General features: G+C 50.0%; 3 protein-coding genes across 3 annotated transcripts; 1 reads left to right on the plus strand and 2 right to left on the minus strand.

Moving 5' to 3' along the window:
- Positions 1 to 38: 38 nt before the first annotated feature.
- On the minus strand, positions 39 to 465 carry B0T23DRAFT_378468 (uncharacterized protein; the record flags this gene model as incomplete). The annotated part of the gene is made up of 1 exon (XM_062837100.1): positions 39 to 465. A coding segment is annotated over exon 1 (187 nt), but the record flags the coding sequence as incomplete, so codon positions are not given.
- Positions 466 to 2,512: 2,047 nt separating this feature from the next.
- On the minus strand, positions 2,513 to 5,063 carry B0T23DRAFT_129224 (WD40-repeat-containing domain protein). The gene is made up of 2 exons (XM_062832161.1): positions 3,788 to 5,063; positions 2,513 to 3,735 (listed from the first exon to the last, which is right to left on the minus strand). The coding sequence occupies exons 1-2, from the start codon at positions 4,966 to 4,968 to the stop codon at positions 2,649 to 2,651; spliced, it is 2,268 nt and encodes a 755-aa protein (XP_062694655.1). The 5' UTR covers positions 4,969 to 5,063; the 3' UTR covers positions 2,513 to 2,648.
- Positions 5,064 to 9,193: 4,130 nt separating this feature from the next.
- B0T23DRAFT_403988 (uncharacterized protein) lies at positions 9,194 to 11,144 on the plus strand (the record flags this gene model as incomplete). Its single annotated transcript, XM_062838835.1, has 5 exons — positions 9,194 to 9,352; positions 9,471 to 9,523; positions 9,585 to 9,677; positions 9,760 to 10,043; positions 10,255 to 11,144. The coding sequence occupies 5 exons, from the start codon at positions 9,194 to 9,196 to the stop codon at positions 11,142 to 11,144; spliced, it is 1,479 nt and encodes a 492-aa protein (XP_062694656.1).
- Between the last annotated feature and the right edge of the window lie 1,143 nt (positions 11,145 to 12,287).

The following is a 12,287-nucleotide window of genomic DNA, read 5'->3' on the forward strand; positions in this document are numbered from 1 at the left end:
TTTTTCATCTTGTCTTCTAGTCTGGATGAACCAGCCATCATGAACTTCAGGGTACTTGATGTTGGATGTACCTGATGCAACCTCTACATTGCCTGGCTATGACTCGGGCAAAGGTCAGGCGTGTATACCTATATATGTATAAAGCACAAGAGGAAGTAGGCACACAGGGCACGTACAAATCAGTGTCCATTTTCTCAATCCTAGAGGTCTAAACTTTGAACGTGTACATGGTATACTCAACCTGTCTTCAGTCAGATCTGAGCTACATCTACACTAGGTAGGCACAAGGCATCTGAAACGTAAAACAACCACCCAGGAGACTAAATAAGCTCGTCGCAAGAAAGACCCAGGACCTAAGTGCCAGTATCAGGTTTAAATAGGTAGAGAATTGAAAAGAAAACCCCCGAAAAGAACACAAACAAACAAAAAGTAAAAGATCATAATGAGAAAGAAAAAACATACAACACCAGGGATTCGCTGGTCGTCACCGACCCAACTACTAGTCTGGCCCTCACTGGCTTATCTATGGGAGAGCGGACGGGATCCCGAGTTTTCCAGTGGGTATGGTCGTATGTGCTTTTTTTTTGCTGCATAGTGTAACCTATAAACAGTGATTGTTCCTTCCCCGTGTCGAGAAATTCGGGGTATCAGCCTGTAAACGAGGCATGGCGTGAAGTGGCTTCGTTGTAAACTCTCCAACGATCACACGGCCAAAACTCCATAACCTTAAGGACCAGAGAACAAATCACACACAAGTATGTATGCAAGTACCTTCAACGTATATTCTCCTTGAATCAAGTAAAGTACCTACCTTAGTATGGAACGGAGACTTGAAACTGACTCAGAAAGAAAGTGAAGTCACGTCACCTCTCTACGCTGTAATGACCATGAAAAAGAATACACAAGTTGAAGTGATTACTTGGGTTAATCCTTGTTTTGCACGTCTTTCACATAACCTAGAGGTACCTCTAGGCATTGATAACAGAAGCTAGAAGTGATGTGGTAGGTAGGTATGTAATGGTATTGATAGTTGAGGTAGGAGGTAAGTTATGTTATAGGCAGGCAATCTAAGTAGTAACAGCTAACTAACCTAAACCTTACAAAAGAAAAACAAAAGACCAAGAAGAAAGTAGAGTGTAGATATAGTAACTGATCTTGTACACCATAGTCCATGTATCTCAGCTGTGAGCAAATCCAGGTTGCCGTCCGCCACGACATCACCTTCATCTCAGTAGTAACTGTGCCAGTCCTTGTCTTGCTGGTGATGGAGGCAGTTGATTGATATACTGATACTAACAGCCAAGATGAGAAAATAGGAGTGTGTATAGTTAAAGAAGAGTAACCCTCCGCACACCCACCCCATTCCCTACATACACCCAAAACCCAAAAATTGTGGGACCATACAGCTGATGACACCTGACATTGTAAATCCCGTTTTCGAACTATTTCTTTTATGCTTTTTCACACAGTCAATCACACTTATTACTGCCAGCTATTTATACGTCGCATACTAATAACGTTGCATACTAATAACGAATGTTGTATATTAATACCTATTACTATCCCTACTATATTTAATCTCGCTCAAATTATTCCTCCTTTGCTTTAAATCGTCTATAGAAGGCCTTGATTGTATATAGAGAGCTAGAAATCTAACTAAGGTCCCTAAAGTAACTTGCAATACGAGTAAGATTATACCTAAAACACGGTTATTTACATGCCAGCTGCCTTGGGGATTTTTGGGTGTATGTAGGGAATGGGGTGGGTGTGCGGAGGGTTACTCTTAAAGAAGGGGAACAAAGTAGGGAGTAAAGATAATCGGAGTCACGACGTTGAACTCAAGACGGCCGTGCCAGTAAATATTCACTCATCACGGATGGAACTTCAACGCAGTGTGCACTTATGTTGACAACGAACGTACATATACCATAAAAGCACCTCATTTCTTTACATTTACTTCAAGAAAAGAGACAGCGATCTATCTTTTCCGTGTGAACTCAAGAAACGCCTTGCAAGGCATGGTTTAAAAAAGCCCGGTCTACCATAAAGAGCAAAAAATTCCTCCATTCATCCAATCCATGACTGGACCATGACGGTCGGGTTTTCCATCTTTGGTTCTTTTTTTCTCCTTTGCTCCTTGCTCCATGCTCCATGCAGCTTCCAAAAATCCGCGTAGGTTGCCTACCCAAGCGCAGTGTACTCCAGCAAAGCAAACAGTGCCCAAGTTACCCAGTAATCTATCTATTTGTAAAAACAAAAAGTAAAAAAGTAAAAACCCAGATTCAGAGAAGGAAAATGGTAGAAAGAAAAAGAAGAAGCAGTGTCTACTCTTCGGGTTATGTGGGAGTGACTTCAACCGATATCGACCAGCGGTAAGGCAGGCCAGGTCCACCCAACAACCCTCAGAGAACACACACACCCATATTAAGAATTACCCCGGCGCAGTCGTACCAAGCAGCCAGTTCTCTATAACAAAAACCCAAAATCACGGTTTATATCCCATATCCTGCACCCCGTCGGTGATTGATCCAACTAGTCCAGTCCGGTTCAGTCCAGAGGACTCCAGACCAGTTCCCGTATCCGGTTTCCTGAAAACGCCGCCCATGATCATGCAAGCATCTCATTTTGTCTCGTCCCATCGAACCTCATCAAAAATACCCGCCCGGCCCTTGCTCCGAGGGCACAGCAACCTGATTGTTCGTCTGCTGCTGATGTTGCGGCACCACTTTTGGGGCAGGAGTCTCCAGCATCTCAATCCCCTTCACATCCGCACCGAAATCCATGATGAGAATCTTTGGATCCTGTCCGGAGCTGACAATACGCCTGTAATCGCTCTTGGCGGATAGCACCCAGCTATTATGCCACTGCGGGAAATCGAGCAGCTGGGCACCCGTGTCCATATCCCACACCTTGATATCCGTATCGTAGCTTCCAGAGATTAACCTGCCCGACACGCTGTCGACATGCAGACTTCTGACCAGATCGCCATGCGCTTTCATCTCGCGCACGCATTCGCCCGTGTTGGCGTCCCAGATGCGAATGACGCGGTCGTTGCCAGCGGAGGCGACGTACCGTCCGTCCTCTGAGAACTGGCTGCAGGCGAGACCCTTGGTATGGCCCAGGAACTCGCGGATCTGCTTGCCGGTTTCGATGTTCCAGAGCTTAACGCGGAAGTCACCTGAGCAGGAGACAATGGTGTTGCCGCGCATTTGCACGGCATTGACGGGACCGGTGTGGCCGCGGAGTTGTTTGAGCAGAGCGCCCGTGGCACGGTCCCAGACGCAGATGGACACGTCCTTGGAGCAGGTGACGATGTGCTTGTCATCGAAGACAAGGTCGAGGACGGCGGCGGAGTGGTGACGGAGTTGACAGACGGGTTGGTAACCAGAGGCGATATCGTAAACGATACAGGTGGCGTCGGAGGAGCCGGTAACGAGGATCTCGTCGTCGTACTGGAGGCAGAGGATGGAAGCCCGGTGGAAAATGGGGGGTGAGAAGAGGGCCGGTGAGGAGAAGTGACTCCTGGCGGGGGTTTGAATTTGACCGCTGGCTGAGGGGTGGGGGTCGAGCTCGGGAAGGGTCGCATAGTGAATGGGATTGCCAGCTTCGTCGTGGAGGAGGGACAAGTCCGAGTCGTTGATGATCTCGGGCGGACCCAGGACAAGCTTGCAGGAGTAAGTCTTCATGTCCCAGACACGGATGGTCTTGTCACGAGAACCGGTGATAATTTTGTGTCTATGTAAAGTTAGCAATCATACGGTTTCGAAGGAGCAAATCTGGGACATACTCGTCAAACTGCAAGCAGTAGATACTATCCGTATGGCCATGGAGGTAAATAGGACGAGCTTTGCCCTCCTTCCATCTCTTGTCAAGTTCTTCTCTGACCCTGTAGATCTCCTTCCAGTCGTTGCCAGGGCGGATGGCTGGCACGCCAAGACCGGTTCCCGGCTTGACGGCTCCGCTCGTGGCGTAGGTGGTGGTCTTCTCCCGGAGGAAAGACTCGCGCCAAATATGCTGGTTCCTAGCAGCATGGTTCCATGACCTACTGACGAGGGAAGCCGAAGCCAGCGATGACGCATCCAATTGTCCCAGGATATGGATTCCGAGTTCAAGAGGTAGTTGGGAGATGAAGTCGACCTTGATGATGTCCACCTCGTCGTTGGGAGAGGGACTGTTCAGCTCAATGTCGACATCGGAATCAACGCCATCCATGAAGACGTCAGACTCGGACGATCTGCCTCTCGTGACGGCAATGCCAATTCCACTCTCGTAGTCGTCCATGCCGTCGTTCGCCCATGGTCGGGGTGCAGGAATATTGATCATCTCGAGGCCGTGACCTGCACTCGCGGCGGCTTGCCGTGCAGCAGCACCGGTATTACGGGGGATGATCGGAGGTTGCTCGCCGGAGCCGGGTACGGGAAGAGGCGGTGATTGGAGGGCAATGTGACCGAAGGGGTATTCGCCGTGGTGGACAGACATTCTACGGGAATGGCGGTGGAAGCTCGTAGCTTGACGCAGTTTGTTCCAGGTCGAATGCGCAGTGGTGGGACGAGCAGTTGCAGACGGCTGAGAAGGACCGGCACCGGCGTCCGGCTCAAAAGTCGGAGTGTTCGGAACGGAGGTCCTCCTATGGACGATGCCCTTCACACCGGAACGAAAGGAGACAGAGGCGCGGCGCAGCATGCCCTTCAACTTGTGCCCCTGTTTGGGATGGGCGGGGACGGCGTCGTCGCTCGCGGCACTGTTCTGGCGGTGACTGCGGAAGGGGCCATGGTTTTGAGCGAAGATGCTGTGCTGGAGGGTCGAGTCTCTTGGCCCATGGTTGTGTGTCGTCGACTTTGCGGTGTGCCAGGGGGGTGACACGCTGAGACTGTGGCCGCGGCGACGGTTCGTCTTGGTCGAGGACTCGGCGGCGTGGGGAGACTGGGCTTCCTCCATCGAGGCGGTTGCGCGAGCGTGTGCCTCCATAGTTGAGGGTCGGATTCGAGTATGTGGTAAGGGCCGACAAAGGAGGGCTGGAGTAGGAGGAGCGCCGAGAGGATTGCGCCGAATGGGACGGGGAACTAAGGAGGGTGGAATGGCGGAGAAGCGATCGAGTTAAAGCAATTGAAGACTAAGTGTACGTAGTGTAGTAGCGTGGAAAGGACGTTGGGCTTCTGATGTCATTGACCCATATGTATGTTTTGGCGAGTCCACCTCTGTGTGAGACAGGAGGGCTGAACTTGTGCCCTTGCGACCGGCCGAGGTCTGCACGAGTGAATCGCGACTGTGAAGTTTTCTGTAGACGCCCGGACTGGCTGGGTGGAAATCCCTGGGAAGATTGGCGACGTGATCGCGGGCTGCCAGTGGCGGGATGGACTGAATGGGAGGGAGAGGTGCTGGGTTCGACCTGGATCTGAGATCAGGGCGGTCGTGGTCTCGACGGTGGTTGGAAGGCAGAGAAGCGGACTGGACGGGGACCTGGATGAGCTAGAGAGGTGGGATGGCACTGATGCGCATCAGCCCCCGAAGCGGGAAAAGTCTAGAAAGAGTAGTCTAGTGGAGCGACTGAAGAAAACAAGTATCTAGTAGGTAGTGTAGTCCGAGTGTAGAGCGACGGTGTCGAATGAGGGGCGAATCAGTGTTGAGAAAGGGAGGCGCGAGCAAGAGGCCGGGGGATTTGGCCGAGCTAAGATGGTGTGGGTTCGGTTCAGGCAAAGCAGGGAAGACAAAGCCCTTTTCTCGTGTTCCGTCGTCGTCGTCGTCGTTGTCGGTGGTGTTGGAGTAGAGGTACCGTTCGCTGGCTGGATTGTCCACTGTAGGCTCGAAACAGTCGCGTGAGTTATCGATCTTGAATTGCCAAAAAAAAAAAAAAAAAAAAAAAAAAAAAAAAAAAAAAAAAAAAAAAAAAAAAACGCCAAAACACAAAGCAAGAATTGAAATGGAGGATCCAGAAAGGCGGTGGGAAGGGGGAAGTCACTGGTGTGGACCGTGGAGGGAGGGGGAACGGAAAAGGTAAACAATTGTTGAAGAAACAAAGACCGACTTTGAAACAGCCCTGGTCCGCTGGTGCATAACGCATTCCCTTCCCAGCCTTCGCACCACACAAAAAAAGTGACTTCCCACCCGACGCCTGTAGTGTATGTACACTAATTCCACCTTCCAGTGGGACAAAGGCCGCACAACAACCATTTCCCAGCCTCCGGGCTCCTGGGGTCGGATGGGGGAGAGGGCAGGCGCAGGGCAAGGGGCGGGAGCGGTGGATCACAGGGAAGATGCACTAATTCAGGGTCACGCAGGTTCCATTTTGCAGCATCCCGTCACTGCCGTCTGCGTACATGCAATCACGACGACGACGACGACGACGACGACGAAGGCATTTCAAGCGTTTTGACAATAGGAATAAACCACAATATCTCATGTCACCATCGAACTGGTCAACATTGGCAGAGTCCTTTTTTTGTTCGTTCATTATTTTAAAGTTGCCAACCTGTTGTCAATGGCGGTCTGGGCCGGGGAAGCCATGCCAGGTCACTGCACCTAATGAACGCAATGACCACTGCACCACGCTTCCACGGCACCGACCGACCACCGCCTCTCTGCACCTCTGCAATGGTTTGGCGGTGGGACGTAACCATCCAGGTACCTCTAGCCATTGCCGGTTAACAACCCAAGAACACCGAGAAGTCGGAATGAAGAGGTTGAGACTTTACGTTTTTCTGATATACAAAATACGGCAGTTTCAAATGACGAAACCAGGCCCGTGGAATAGCAGACACCGTTCGAACCAATTTCTGGGTCAATTCAACCCCAGTGGTTTGTGTGGAAAAATTGATGGGTGTCGCAACTCGGAACTGACTGAAATTGCGTGTCCCTTTGAAATCCGGGGTATTTTTTACGCACTGTACATATCTGACAGCCACAGGGCCGGGGTCCGTCGCCGTCGCTCGGGTCATTCCTTGTGGCCAGGGGTACATATGTATCTGAATTGGGTCGGTTCACACCAATGTGGTTATTCAGTCCGAGTTTCGTGTTGGCGGGATCCGTCTGGATGGCAAATTTTGCTTTTCTTTTCATTTGGTACAGTATTGTAGAAGAGATCAATTCTTTGTTTCATCCAAGATGGTTGGATGTGTGGTGGCCAACGAGACGGATCGAGCGATCATCACAAAAAATTCGTCGCATTGCAGACACACACACACCTCATCGGCCAGCGAGTGCCTCTGGGTACAACCGAAAGGTTGACCACTTCACGCATCATCTCATCATTATTATCGAGCAAGGAGGCGAAACATCCCCCCTCACTCCCTCGCCATCCGACCTGCCTGCCCTTCCAACTCGACGACAATTTCAGTTGCGGCTGACTGACGCCGAAATTCCCTTTCCGTCGGCGTTCATTGACGAATGAAAATTCAAGTGTCTCGAGAAAAGGTTCCGCTCACATAAGCCCTCACTGGCTGAATGACGGCGACTGGCTCAGCTGGGCGGCTGGGCTGGGCAATGATTTGCGATTTGCGATTCGCGATTCGATCTCTGTTTGTGAGTGTGTTTTCTGGGTTTTCGGGACGACGTTTGTTTGGTGGATGCTCAGATTGATTACCTCAGGAACAAGATGATCTCACAGATGATGGGGACGAAGCATGAGTGGGTGTTGAGGAAATGAGGCTGTTAGAGACAATGACCAATGAGATTGGATTGTTGCACTACATGTTTGGGTAAGGTGTTCTTGGTCAATATTTCTTTTTGGTTGCCTCAACAACACTTTTGCCGGCATTGAAATTGTTAGCACGCTGATTTGCAAGTGGCCAAAACTCTAATTATCGTACAAAATATAGATGGTTTGACCACATCTCAAGCCCTTAAAACTGTAACGTGGCGGTACCGCGCTTACAAGTTTAAATGCTGGTAGAGGTGAAAATAAACGCTGACTGGAGTTTTCCAACTGCGTGTCGGCCTGGCATCCTGATATGTTCCGCAGCGACAAGACACGACTTTCAATTCGTAGAGTGCCTTAACACCTAATTCGGTGTTCCAGCAGCCGCTACCTCCACGTGCTGCAGTTCATTCTCCCACAACGTCCGGCTCTCATCCGGATCTTGGCATTCGGTATCCCCGATAAAGTGGGTCCAGATCCGGTTCCCCAGTCTCCACATCGGCCGTGACGTATCTTGTACCTGCATCCGGCCACGCCCGACTGACATCGAAGTCTGGACCAAATTGTACGAATATAATGTAGTCTTAAAACCTCTCTTCCCATCACTCCTACTAGCCTAATACCAAGTTTCCCACATGAATTCACCAAAGCGATGTCAACTAGACCTTTTTATCTTGCACGCCCCAGTCCGTCACCCACTTACGCCTGCACCCGCTTTTCTAGAGTGACGGGAAGAACCATCATGGCACCGCCCGCACCAGCCGGACCGGATCTTGGCACTTCAACAGACAAGATACATCGCCGATAATGTGGACACTTACTTACCATTCCCCAACCCGGAGTACACTACACTACTAAGGACCTGCTGCCCCGGCCATCATTAAGAATCAGGATCTCTACAGCTCGGAATAATGACCCCCTTTTCTTTCTCGATATACCTACCAATATCAACTGTCAAAATAGACCTCTTTGGTAAATTCGCAACTTTCCTTTCCCCGCCAAAGTTACTCCTTCACGCGCGACATGAAACAAACGCAGATAGACGTGCAAATATTTCTAGATGGTGGTCATCCATAAGTATAAACTAACCGACGATGATTTGGTACGGTACAATATCTTGCACTGAACAATGCAGTATTATACATACTCAAGATTCCAGTTTCGAGGGCCCGTACATGGACGAAAGATGTCAACTCCCCTATATTTGATCCAGTCCAAGTTCGTCACTCGCGAGTAAACAAGTCTATCAAGTGAAGAGACCAACTACAATTATCATGATACACGACCTAGGTATGCTTCCTCTATACAAGGCGACGGCGTTAAACGCCACGATAGCCATCATGTAGAGGTATAAAATACTACTACCCGTCTTTGCGCCTTGCTGAGCCGGGATTTTCAGCTATAAGGAAGCAAGTCCAAACTACAGACAGGGAAAAGAACACCACCAAGCCATTTGACTACCTCGATCGCAAGCAGGGCCATCACGGCCACATGCTCCTATCAGACAGCCACTCCGCAACCAAGAAGTTGGCCGCCCAAACTTACCTTACTGACCCCATCATGAACCCAACCACCACTACACACACCAACCTTCCTCCCCCTCCTTCCCCCTCCTTCGCTGCCCTCCCCACCGAGATCCTCTTTCTCATCATCGAACAACTCCATCTCGACGCCAAGGAGCTCTACTACGCGCCTTACAAGTCCCTCTCCACCACGGAGGTAAGCCAACGAAAGTAAGTTTTGACTGACTGGTTGCCCCCTAGACCTGGTATAGACACTACGGATATATATTTTCCGGACGGATTAATGACTGACGAGCTTGCTTGCTTGATAACAGGACCATGACCGAAGCAATCACGGCCTTAGCCGCACTTTGCCGTACTTGCCGTCGTCTCAACAGGATCGTCAAACCTGTTCTTCATGAGGAACCGTTTCTACTTCTGAAAAAAAGAGGATTCGACAGAGATATCCAGCGACTGTACAGTTTGGTTCGTGTACTTGGCGAAGAGAACGGGGTTGCTGACCTGGTGAGGTTTTATGCAGAGTGAGTGGTTCTTCTGTCTGGCCTGATACTCCCTGATGAAACCAGTTGTGCCGTGTACTGACTGCATATTACGGGAACAAAGTCCCGGAACAAAACATCAGGACAGCTTGAGAGCAGTCTTGGATCACTGTTGTGATCTTGAGCGATTCCTATTGTCCATGTCGGCGAAAGACACACAGTCGTACCAAACCTTGTTCATTTTATTGAACAAGTATACTCCATTCTTGAGCATGGTGGCGCACAACGACAGCCTTTTGGATGATTTGCGCGTGCTGGTCGCCCTCATCCCGGCCGTGATTATCTGTCACTGCCGCAACATAAAATGGCTCAATCACTTGACTATTGGTGACAGAAGAGGCCGCAACCGTGAGCGGTTCTTGTGGAGGGATGTGGTCGTCAGGTCTGTCACGTTCCCAAACTTGAAAGTCGCGAACCTAGAAGGGATATCATATTTGTCATGACCTTGGGCAGAGATTGCACCGTTTCTGCGGTCGCTTACTCCACTTAACGAGGCCGTCTTCTTCGTCAATCGCGCCCCCAATCTCCGACACCTGACACTCAGAGCATTTTCGAGCAGGGACAGACCAGCAGTTCCCATCCTTCCACTTGGAAGCCTCACCTCACTGGTTCTTCATTATTGCTCTTTCTTGGGGAAAGCGGATCTGGTCAACATTGTCAGCGCTTGTCCCAGGTTGGAACGCTTCGTGTTCACATCTGAAGCCAGCCCAACAGTTAGGAGAGCCGACGCCAAGGGACTTTGCCTTTCTTGGGCCCGCGCTGGTCTTGAGAGCTCTGAGCCCTCTTTCACAACAACTCAAGGCATTGTCCATCGAGTATGCGCCAATGCTCGATTACATCTTCACGAACGTGCCAAACGATGCGGACTCCGACGACGACGACGACATTAATCCCGACGACAACATGGACGCCAACGAAAACCTGGTTACGCATCTTGGATACTTCCCAAACCTCAAAATGTTGCGAATTTGTCACAGAGCTTTACGGTGGACGCATTCTGACGGTCTCGTAAAAGAACAGCTAGTCAGACTGACCGAAGGATGTCCACGTCTTGAGTCGCTTGACATCACGCAGATCGATATCAGGGACACCCAGATCCGGCCACAACTAGAAGGTCTGGTGGCCGTGGCCGGTACGGATGCTATACCATTGTTGAAGGGATTGAGGGTAGGCATCCTCAAAAACCAAGGTCGAGATAAACCAGTACAATGGACAAGGGACGACTCTTGTCCACATCTAAGCGATCTGTTCGCCAAAGAATACCTCGCCACTTATTCAAAAACTGGCATAAAGCTTTTGATTGACATCGAATCCTTTTGGCAGAAAATGGCAATCCTGCAAACTTTTCCCGCGGTTCATGAAGGCGTTCATGACACAGTTACTGTCCATCCCTATCTGGATGAGATCACGGGGGCTGTGCAGGAAAGGGAATCAGTAGCACGCCGATAGAAAACACCAAAGCATTGGTGGGAGAGAAAAGGGCGGACAAGAAAAGGCGAGAAAGAAAAGGATGGCAAAAGAAAGCATGGGAGTGGGACAGGGTGGGAAAGGAAAGGGTGGACTATGAAGAATGAAGCTGAACAAAGGATAGGAAGGAATGTATCAAGATAGTTTTTCAGATCCCAAGTGGTCATGTATCGTTCAGTATCTATTGTGCTGTGTGGAAACAGCTGGGATGTTGGAGTGACAAAAAGCACCGAGTAAATGTTAGACATCCTAGTCGGCATTCACCCATGTAAGAAAGCTCGTATAAAGTCTGAAAGCACCTCTCACGGCTCAAGACAGTGTTGTGTTTCAACTTGGACGATCTGACATGTTTGCGGGAGAAAAATGGTCAACGGTCGCTTGACAGTGATATTCTCTTTACCCTTACCCTATCAAAACAGACGATCTTTCCAGATTAGGCAATCGGCCACCGGCTCCGAGAAGGATGTATCTGGAAGGCCGTTGTTTTCGTCAGGTAGATGAGCCACCCAACAGTAAACCCCAATACTCCACTCATAGACGGAGGACATTCCTGGACCCCCTGGCAGTGGAAGCATCATCAGGCCCGGCTTGAACGAGGTAGACACGGGCAGTTTAGCCGGCGCAGCCTATAAGCCGAACAAAGAGTGAGGGGCCTGTTTCGAAGTGTATATAATATGAGAGGAGTATATGAAATGCCGTGTCGGCTTCGTCATCCTCCACTTTTTGATCGCCTCAGATGTTTCCCGTTTGTCAGGCAGACGGCATGGCCATCAAGGGGATTATGGAGAATATGGATGAAATGATCGTCGAGAGGTTTCGGGTTTTTCGCTTGCTGATGCCATCTGGACACTCGTTTGCTTCCGCGGGTCGATGTTTAGGTAAAAGTGAATGCCGATCGACTCGAGTTGTATGTTTCTGCGGCAGTTGTTCGGGCCACGAACCGACTACCAGGCTCGTGAGCTGTTTGAAGGAGTTGGCAGAAGTGACCGGGTAGGATAGATGGAAGATGATAAATACCTCTAAGCATGATGTGTACTCCCAATTGCATCTTCCTGTCCCGTCTCTCAAACGTCATCGTAGGGAGTCAAGAACAAGAGTGTCTGAAAAGTGTCGTCAGTCGGATCC

Source organism: Neurospora hispaniola, assembly GCF_033458365.1.
Source record: "Neurospora hispaniola strain FGSC 10403 chromosome Unknown B0T23scaffold_3, whole genome shotgun sequence".
Taxonomy (NCBI): Eukaryota; Fungi; Ascomycota; class Sordariomycetes; order Sordariales; family Sordariaceae; genus Neurospora; species Neurospora hispaniola.

Bases quoted from the DNA above. Each gene is read 5' to 3' on its own strand.
- B0T23DRAFT_129224 (XM_062832161.1), bottom strand. From the start codon at position 4,968: ATGGAGGCACACGCTCGCGCAACCGCCTCGATGGAGGAAGCCCAGTCT. The intron at 3,736-3,787 runs GTATGTCCCAGA...AACTTTACATAG, and splicing joins TACTGCTTGCAGTTTGACGA to ACACAAAATTATCACCGGTT.